This window comes from Cibotium barometz, chromosome 27, assembly GCF_041138505.1.
Source record: "Cibotium barometz isolate CiBa-2024 chromosome 27, ASM4113850v1, whole genome shotgun sequence".
NCBI lineage: Eukaryota > Viridiplantae > Streptophyta > Polypodiopsida > Cyatheales > Cibotiaceae > Cibotium > Cibotium barometz.
In genome coordinates this window covers 7,661,667-7,671,586 of record NC_141072.1, presented here as the reverse complement: position 1 = coordinate 7,671,586, position 9,920 = coordinate 7,661,667, and the positions used below count along the sequence as shown (strand labels likewise).

General features: G+C 43.4%; 1 protein-coding gene across 5 annotated transcripts; it reads right to left on the bottom strand.

Moving 5' to 3' along the window:
- Positions 1-609: 609 nt before the first annotated feature.
- On the bottom strand, positions 610-7,772 carry LOC147623030 (protein STICHEL-like 1). 5 transcript variants are annotated; one of them, XM_086821054.1, is made up of 9 exons: positions 7,546-7,772; positions 7,200-7,387; positions 6,023-6,156; positions 3,757-5,907; positions 3,443-3,662; positions 2,709-3,302; positions 1,595-2,294; positions 1,193-1,262; positions 610-1,086 (listed from the first exon to the last, which is right to left on the bottom strand). In XM_086821054.1, exons 3-9 carry the CDS (start codon positions 6,122-6,124, stop codon positions 1,024-1,026), a joined length of 3,900 nt encoding a protein of 1,299 aa, XP_086677180.1. In that variant the 5' UTR covers positions 6,125-6,156; positions 7,200-7,387; positions 7,546-7,772; the 3' UTR covers positions 610-1,023. The 5 variants fall into 5 exon arrangements, 4 of the variants coding, with proteins under 4 accessions (XP_086677180.1, XP_086677182.1, XP_086677183.1 ...); XM_086821056.1 differs by lacking the exon at positions 6,023-6,156 and having other exon boundaries at positions 7,200-7,772; XM_086821057.1 differs by lacking the exons at positions 6,023-6,156; positions 7,200-7,387; positions 7,546-7,772 and adding an exon at positions 6,520-6,643.
- Between the last annotated feature and the right edge of the window lie 2,148 nt (positions 7,773-9,920).

Here is a 9,920-nt window from a genome sequence, read left to right as displayed (position 1 = left end):
TGGTTAAGGTAGAGTGGTTCAAGCTCTAGCTTAACCATTACCACTGAAAGAATTACCTTAGATAATTGAGAGTAGAGAAAGAGATCAAATAAGAGGGGTTGACACTCTTCTTGGCTTCTTTTGACTCTCCTAATGGGACTTTCATGATCCAATATAAGAGGGTAAGAAGAATCCTTGGATACATGTTTGGGCTAGTGAACCACTTGCCTTTCCCTACTCCTTCATGGTACCAACATACTTTACAAGGTTGGAATGGGATCATAAGCTACCAACAATTGAATAAGGATGAACCAAATTCAAGGGTGGTTGGATGTTCCTGTGCAAGAGGATTGCTATTTACGATGAAGGGCATGGGCATGTAATGTAAATTTTAGCTAATAATGTCAACAATGCTTCTAATTGCCAATCCAAGGTTTCTTTCTACCTTACCATTCCATGATTGTTTTAGACCTCTTTGAAGTTTGGGGGCCTTTTTTATGCCTTCTTCAATACGTCCTTAAGGCCCCCGTGGATCTGGATGACGGCCTGCATCTATTTTGTGAGCTAAAAAAGTCAATGAAAATGTGTAAAGGCCATGATGCAGCACATAACTAAGGGCACAGCCTATGCAAAAACAATAATTATTTTTTTAGCACACAGGAGAGGCCCTGTTATTGCTTTTGCCTTCCGAGTTTACGATATACTTTGTAAGCATTCTTTCTTCTCATGAGATAAGGATGAAACAAGATCCTGCCAGCCGGCATTCACAACAGTAGAGGGTCTTTTATGAATAATATTTGCCATGACACCGTTCCTGCAGCCTGGTAGAATCAGCTTCAATTATGAGCACCTTTGCTTCTGCCAGATTATGTGACTTAACTTGCTGCTTGTAAATGGGTAGAGCCCTTGAAGATTAGGATACTCCCTCCCTGATCATAATATGTAACACAAGGTTACACAGCACCAGACCCATGCTTGATCAGTGCAGTGCAGCGCAGCATGGCATGACATATAGCGTAGCAGATATGGAAGCCTTCACAACCTCTATGACTTCGCACATGGGACAAGTCTCATGAGACATCTCCTTTGATGATGTTGTTTTGAGACCTGATAGGGACCAAAAAAAAAAAGCTAGTCAGAAGAAGGTAACCTTCTAATTAATCTAAGCCTTTCACTGTTTAAAAGTAAACCAGGTGAATCCCTTGAATCTCACCTTCTCATCCTCCACTTTTGGTCCCCTCCAGCACAGAAGGCCCCCATATTTTGATTGAGACTCCAACCTTCTGAAAGGTCAAAGACACTCCCTTTATATGAAATGACTCTCTATGTATGTACGTCATGCATATGCGTACATCCCATGTCCCTTTGTGTGTGTGTGTGTGTGTGTGTGTGTGTGTGTGTGTGTGTGTGTGTGTGTGTGGATGTGTACGTGCAGATCATCAGGTGGGGAAAGTCTAGAAGGATGATGAAAATTTCAAGGTAGTCACATAGAAAACCCAATGCAGCATTAAATCTATTTGTCTCGTCAAAAAGCACAGCGTTTTGCAGAAGAAAGAAACCATTATCCTATCCAAGCATGTCTAGAGAATCCAGAGTGGTAGAAAGTTTTACTTACAAATTCTCTTCTTCGAGATTATAGGCATATAAATCTCCATCCTTGTTGCGGCAATGTATGGCAGCAGCAGCAGCACCACCATCATGGATCATATGCTCAGCTCCTACACTATCTGCAGCATTCTCAAAAACAATCTCTTGTGTTGTCTCTGCATTTTGAGGACTCAACAATGAAGAGACTCCTCTAGCTTTAGTATTCCAGGCACCTCCAAGTCTTGTTCCCTCAGGCGGTGCAATTTCCGCTCTTTGAAAAGACTTCATTCCACTCCCAAGGTGAGGTGTACCGCTTGGACTTCTCATTGTCTGATGTGAATCAGCTACACTTCCATTGGAAACTGGCGGTATGGCCAGAAAGCTTTGAGCTGAGTTGCCATGTTCCAATGTCCTTGGAGATGCTGTGCGGCTTCGGCTTCTCCAATAATGTAAAGACCCTACCTCAAAGCATTTTTGCTCATGTTGTTGGAAAACGGCATTTGAGCTTTGCTTACAATGATCTTGTGGTGAGACTGTCTGCTGATCTACTATAGCCTGTACCCTTGCCCCTACACTGCTTGTAACCCTGGGAATGGAGGCAAGACTCGTCTTAACTTCTACAGAAAGGCCTAAAACTTCTTGAAAAGCATTGGCTATGCTCTTTTTGCCTCTCTCACTTCTGGACTTGTATTCAGGATTCCCAAACTCCAAAAACACAACGGCGTCATCTGCACAAACCAAGACCACACACAAAAATGATGAATTGAACTCTATATAACCTGCATGCAATATGTTATGTGCACAGTGCATATGCTATATGGCATGTACCGTGCATGTGGTATGTGATGTACTGAAAATGAATAGAGGCACGTACTGTGAATGTGGTATGTGATGTACTGAAAATGAATAGAGGCACCCATGCACAAACGGATCACATGAATGCCTTTATTAATGAGGCAGAGTCTATGCAATTAGCTCTGTATTGTAGACTTTGGCATACATGATCATATAGTTCATTTGCAGGGGCACACATGATCATGCACCCATAAATAGACCATGTCACAAAATGAATCGATGCCACTTCTTTGCTAGGCCAGGTGTCATATCCACACATATTGTGAGGTAAGTTATGAGCAAGTTACCTGCTGAGATTGACACAGCCAAAAGCTTTCCATGGCTCTGTAGCAGCTGCCTTATTGGGAGAGACTTGCATCTCTCTATAACGTTACACCATATACTCTCCAGATTACCAGGACCAACCAAAGTGGCTTTTTTCTCATTGGAAACGAGCGATTCAGCTCGTGATTTTTCATGTGAAGGATCTCTAGAGGCAGCACTTGATAACACTAACTTGTCCTCTGGATGCACTTGCACTTCAAAGCTTGACTTGGCTGACTTACTTTTACTTTTCATTGCTGTGGAGGCATGGACTTTCTTCTGAGAGTAGCCAGAGCTCAACCCTTTCACCATGTTTTTGTGGTTAATGGCCTCTTTCCTTCCATTGATAATCTTAAGAACTTGCCTGTTGTCATTGGAGTAGGTCTTCACGAGTGGGCTTGCAGCGGCACTTGTACCTGATGATGAGACTGATACAGTGCATGGCCGAGCTGGTCCAAATTGCAACAATGCTGCGGTTAACCATGTTGTTCTGTCATTAGAAGCTGCTCTCAGCTGTTTCTCTGCATCCGATAAGATTCGTAATGCAAACCGCAGCCTTTCGAGCTCCTCCTCTGACACTGCATCATCAATGTCAAACATACATGTGAGAACCCATCCCTTACTTACCTTGATCCAACCCTAGTATAGCTCCATCAAACCCTTGCAATATTATATAAAGATTTTATTAGAAAAGGAGTAGAGATAAAGAATTACTCACAGGTGTGGTTAGAGAAGAACCCTCCTTCCTGGTTCTTATTCATCAGTTCATTGCTGCCCGCAAGGATGTCTGTGATGAGGGTAGCCAGTTGGACCATCAAATCCAAAGGCTCTACACCAGAATCAATGAGTTCTCTTGCTCTCTGGACGGTACTGACTGTATCTGAACAAAGGGCCAAATCTAACAAGCCCAACAGCTTCTCATCTGAGACTGAACCAAACTGGAAAGCCCAAAACAAAGCCTTCAGAGGAGCATCTTAATGCAACAGCATTATTTAAAAACAAAAGTAAGATGGGAAGGAGGGATCTACATACCAGCTCATGCACTGTTGAGACAGTGATCTTCTGTCCCAGCAGGCTAAGTTGATCCAATATGATCTCAGCGTCACGAAGCGACCCATCGGATCTGGATGCTACCAGATTTAGTGCCCCTGGATCAACATCCAGATTCTCCATTTTTGCCAAAGCTTGCAGCCTGCTTACAATCTCTGACTCTTTGATCTTGGGGAAAGGAAACTTTTGGCATCTGGATACGGCGGTAGACGGCAGCTTGTCAGGATCTGTCGTGATGAGAATAAAGACCATGTTCCTGGGCGGTTCCTCCAGAAGATTCAAGAGAGCATTCCATGTCTCATTTGTGAGCATGTGGCATTCATCAACTATGAACACTTTGAACTGAGAGAACGAAGGAGCTGAGAATGCAGTCTGTAAGAGAGCTTTCACTTTTTCAATCCCGTTGTTGCTTGCAGCATCAACTTCTCTAATGTCTAAGCTCTTACCGGATGTGAAGGCAAGGCATTCTTTGCAAACCCCACAAGGTCTCTGCTCTTCTGAAGTGGTACAATTCAGAGCTGCAGCAAAAATCCTTGCTGCAGATGTTTTACCAGTGCCACGGGAGCCTTGGAAGAGATAGACGGGGGCAATTTTCCTCTTATGAACTGCATTTGAGAGAGCATGGGCCACGAGGTTCTGCCCAACAAGCTCTTCAAACACTTTGGGCCTGTACTTTTGGCTCAAGCTTCGGGGTCTTTCAAAATAGATGGCGAGCTCCTTACCCTCATTGACATTGTCTTGTGCATGATGGGCAGCATTTCGCAGTGCATTACTCGTACCTCTATCATCTAATGCAAGCTCACCATTGAGGTCACTTGAGAGTTTGTCACTGTCATCAGCAGACGATCCCAGGTTATCATCACTAGCTGCTGAAGGGTCTGACAGCAGTGGTAGAGCTTCCAAGTCCAATGGTGGGACGGGCTCATGTCCAGGGTACCCACCTAGTTTTCCTTGAGACCCAGAGGGATACTGTTTTGAGCTGGAATGGGCCATTCTTTTGGGAGATTTTGAGTAGACACCACATGAGAAACTTCTCTCAGCAATGTCTAACAGACTCTTGCCTCTTTTCTGACTCTTGGACCAGTAGCAAGGGATGCCACACCCATTTTTGGGCAATTCGCACAAATCTAATTCATCCTCCAAATGATTCGAGGCAGCCTCCCAAGCCCCGGACATTGAACTTTGTGACACAGTTCTCTGACTGGTACTTGTGGAGCTTGTTAACATATGCTGAGATTTCCAACTGCTCTTTGCAGCATCTCTTTGACCCAACCTGGCCGCATGCTTGAAAAGGCGGGGTGACTGCGATAGCCCTTTCATTGCTGCCTGGTTCGGCTGGTCATGTCTGTCCTCCAACAAAAAAACCGAGAGAGAATTACCATGGTAATGTACATCATCAAGGGAGTTGAGAACCAGTGGAGAGAGAACTTGAGGGTGCTGTTTAGAGCCACTCAGTGTCTTCTTCTGAAATCTTAACCTTTCAGCCCTTCCTTTCAAGGCATACCTCCTGTCCTCCAATACCTCATTTCGAAACTCAAAGACATCTCTGCTATGGCCCCCAGATCCTCCCCTTGCAGAGAAATCAAAGCTACTATTGCGCCTTTGCACCCCTCTTCTGTCCTTCAATGACTGGGAGCTAGCATGAGAGGCCTCCATGTCTGAGGCCCAACTTGGGTCCCTCCAATTGTGTAGCAAAAGACTCTCGTCATGGTGGTTCATGGTGGGTTTGTACTGTTGAAACACCTCACCTTTGAGGGGTTTGATGGCAGGGCTGTGCTTTATATGGAACCCAATCAAAGCCTCTTCTTGCTCCATGCCCAGGTCCCAAGCCCTTCCTCTTTCAATGACATGAATAGGATCAGAAAAAGAAGAGGCCATCAAGTGGGAAAAACCTCTCTTCACGGAGGGTTTCCCATTATACACAGTAGACCGATCACCTCTGATCTCTCTACTCCTGCCCATCGAGCCAACAACAGGTGACTTCCAGCTGGGGGTTAGTGCAGAAGAGGACCCTGCCACCACATTGGACCCGGTAGAGGGATCTCGCAGAGATCGCACTCTCTTAAGAGATGACAACTCCCTCATAAGGGGCAGCTCCCCTGGCTGGCCTGCCTCCAACATGACCTTTTTACACTGGAAGAAATACCAAAACCCAAAAACCTGGATTAGTGATATCACCATTATGGCTTTGCTGTGTAACAAAACAGTTTAACAAAACATTCTCACATAAAAGGAAGACAACACTTGCATCAAAAATATCAGCAAACAGAGAGACAATTCCAGTATGGATCTTGCAGTTTTGGGTTTGAGTGGCTCCATGTTGAAGCACTACTGCTTTATGGACCGCCATAGACTAGGTATTCAAAGCATCTACTTCTTGTGCTAGTGTAGCGCACAATTCAAATCTCTATTACACACACTCTCTCTCTCTCTCTCTCTCTCTCTCTCTCTCTCTCTCTCCCCCCACTTGAGGACAAGGTAGGCACATGCTGACTGATAAGGTGGGATGTGCGATTGCATTAAAAATGATTCAAATCAATCTGACTGTATATTTGTCCACTTTTAATCCAGACCAGACGCGCATGCAGCACACACGGGTGTTAAAAACAGCATTTGACGCCCAAGACTGATTAAGTTTTTTTCTCAGCAAGCAATGTCCCTCGGTCTCGTCTCGTGCCTTTTCTAAACTGGTTCTACAGAAGGCGAGACAGCGTTTGAAGCCAAAAAGTAAGCTTGTGAACATACAGAAATCTTTTCCCGGGCGGAGATTGGATGCAGAGACTTGAACAGAGAGCTTATCAAAGAAAGAAAATTGTTGGTTGGAGCATCAATGAGAGTGATGGGCAATGATATATTTTGGGCAAGTGGCTTTGGAGCTTTTTGCTTTTATTTGCCTGCACATCCATGGATGGGGAATTGTGGCTCCTCCCATCACCATGCAAGGGTAACAGGAAAAAGGGTGTGTTTTGAAAGAACCCATGTGTTCTGGCAGAATCTCTCGCTCTGGGTGTGTGTGTTTCGTAGAAACTTTAGTCTTACAAGGACTCTCTCTCCTCCAATCTACATCTAGTAGAAATTCTCTCTCTCTCTCTCTCTCTCTCTCTCTCTCTCTCTCTCTCTCATCGAATCTGAACTTCTGAAGTATATCAAAGACTCTCTGTGTTCCCCCATCTCTTTCTACTCCCTTTTCTGTCTACAAGTATCTTTAATATATAAAGGACTCTCGCCCTCTCTTCCCGAATCCCCATCTTTCTCTCTCTGCCCCTGTCTCTCTCCACCAGACCACTGGTCACAACAAAGACAAAGGAACACCCAGGATACAGCTCTGAAAGAAAGGGGGAACAAACACCTTGATTTGATGCACAAACAACAGACGCGCACAGCTGCAAAAACAAGAAAAAGTGGGGCTTCTGAATAACACTTACCAATCAAGAAAAAGGGTACGGCAGCAGAAGACAAAGTCACGAGAAACCACTGCCTTTATCTGTTAAGTTCGGCCATAGTTTCTGCAGAAATTGTCGCCCAAGTACTCTCTTCCTTTGATCCACCGACCCCAGCACAGTGCGTGCATGGGTTATTTGGAACCAAACCCACCATCGTGTAGCTCTCAAACCTGGGGTTTAATCCCTGATTAGCCAGATTAACCATCGAAATGTAGAAGAAATGGACTGTTTCCAGCGCCCAGATCACAACTTTTAAGGACTTAATTCGATCATAAATTACAATATTAAATTTTAGATGCAAGATTAGGCTTCCGAATAGACTCTTTACAGCTCCCAAATCACATCCTGGTCAGCTTGTGGCAGTGGACCCAAAGGACACCTTCAAAAGAGATGACCCATCTGATTGGCCAGGATTGTGGGCAGCTGAGGAGCCTGATAGCTGATTTGTAAGCAGATTAAAATGGCCAGTCCATAGATTAAGAGGAAATGGTAGCTGTGGGCAGATTATGTCGAAATAGTGGGCAGTAATGGATCCCCAAACACCGACTGGTGGCCAATTAAGGAACGCAAATGACCGATTTTAACAGATAAAGAAAGCGTTGAAAAAGTCCTTTACTGCAGGTAATGCGACCTCTAAAATTCAAAAGTTGAGAACAGCTAGTTAAGCTTGGCTCTGAGCGTGCGCAGAAAAATGATTTGAAATCCTTCAAATTTGTATGGATCAATGGGGACAAACAGAGAGGACTTTTTTGAAATTTGATTGATTGATTGATTGACAGTTTTTGGGGGAAAATTTTTTTCCCGATTAAACGGCTAGATAATTGGATTAATGGAGGCAGCTGTTGTGTTGTGTTGTGAGTTGTCATCAGTTTATTGTATAGAATGGTTGGTGACGGTGGAGATGAACCGTTGATCTGCTTCGTAAAGCATGATCCTGGCGGTTGATAACATAACGCCAGCTGCATGCGAGAATTCATTCATAATTAAAAACTATATAAGTATCATAATTCCGAGAGAATTTTGGAAAAAAGATTGGATTGGCCAATGGCATTGTGCGGTGGGTGCTGCGTGCAGCCAATCAGATTGTAGCTTCGGATTTTAATGGCTTCTAGGCGTGGCCTAAAGATTCTCCTTTTTTTTTCGTTCTTGTGGGTGTGAGTTGAACACGATGCGTTTCGGTTGTGAGCGTGGAAACTGGCCATTGTTCTCTTTTGGAAACAATTTATTGGAGCTGTTCCCACCATCCCTTGGGTGTGGTTCTTCCACCATCCATCGAGAAAAGTGGAAATTAGCCCACCAAAAACAAATCCTGAGCCACTTGCTTCATAGAAAATTTTACTCTGATTCCACTGTGTACCACTTCACCAATTTCACACACATGAACGTAGTTTTGCCTGCTGCATCCAGATGTCTACATGGCATAGAGACGACTCCTCATGCCACGCCCACGACCATAATGTCGGGTCGTCGACCTAGTTACTGCGAGGTGAATGCCATGTTTTGGAGTAATACCATTGATGTCATCTTCAACCTTTCCCTTCATATAGAAATGATTTTCTTCTTAACTTTTATTGGTCCACATCACCTCAACCACCTAAGCCTCTATGGCAAACTTGTAAGTTGTTGTTTTTTTTTTTGGAACAGTAAAGTATTTATATTAACTATTCAAAGTCAAACCAACATCATATATCACCCCCACACCCGACTATCTAACTCTGTCCTATATCACCCCCACATCCACACTACTCTATTCCTTTTTTATCTCATTTAAGATGTCACAAAGTAAACTGCACGGTAGGCACAAGTAAGAGTGTGTGTGTGTGTGTGTGTGTGTGTGTGTGTGTGTGTGTGTGTGTGTGAGAGAGAGAGAGAGAGAGAGAGGCACGAGTATGCAGCTAGTAGTTTAAACAACTTTATACAACCTTCTTACTCAGTTCTCACTTTCTTTTCTATGTTTCATGATTGAGGGTAGTATGGTAATATGCTATAATGTACAATAGGCACGAGTATGAGGCTAGTAGTTTAAACAACTTCATACAAAATGTTTCACTTTCTTTTCTATGTTTCATTATCCTCATGGTAAACGATCATTCTTCATTGTTGCATGTAATTGTAACCCAAATAATGTAATTTCTATGATTTAAAACTCATATCATCATAAATGACTAAAGGATTTTAACCAAGTAGTTTAAACAACTTCATACAAAATGTTTCACTTTCTTTTCTAGGTTTCATTATCCTCATGGTAAACGATCATTCTTCATTGTTGCATGTAATTGTAACCCAAATAATGTAATTTCTATGATTTAAAACTCATCTCATCATAAATGACTAAAGGATTTTAACCAAGTATCTATGCTATGAATGCTAGTAGAGGATATGATGGAGGCCACCGAAAATACTATGAAGGATTTTAACCAACTATCTATGCTATGAATGCTAGTAGAGGATATGATGGAGGCCACCGAAAATACTATGAAGGATTTTAACCAACTATCTATGCTATGAATGCTAGTAGAGGATATGATGGAGACCACCTAAAATGTCTTGGATTCCAAATAGGCACCTTGCAACACATTTAATCCTTGGAATAGAGGCATTGATGATTGGCAATGAATGATGCTTTCAAAGAGAAACCCCCCCTCCACCCCCCCCCCCCCCCCCCCCGCGGCGACCAAAAAAAAAAAAGGAAAAAGGGAGGTG

What these genes read in the sequence shown, in the direction of transcription:
- LOC147623030 (XM_086821054.1), bottom strand. Translation starts at nt 6,124, where the DNA reads ATGGCGGTCCATAAAGCAGTAGTGCTTCAACATGGAGCCACTCAAACC. An exon ending in GGCTGTGTCAATCTCAGCAG is followed by an intron (nt 2,295 to 2,708) that starts GTAACTTGCTCA and finishes TGGTTTGTGCAG; the next exon opens with ATGACGCCGTTGTGTTTTTG. An exon ending in AATCTCGAAGAAGAGAATTT is followed by an intron (nt 1,263 to 1,594) that starts GTAAGTAAAACT and finishes TTGACCTTTCAG; the next exon opens with AAGGTTGGAGTCTCAATCAA.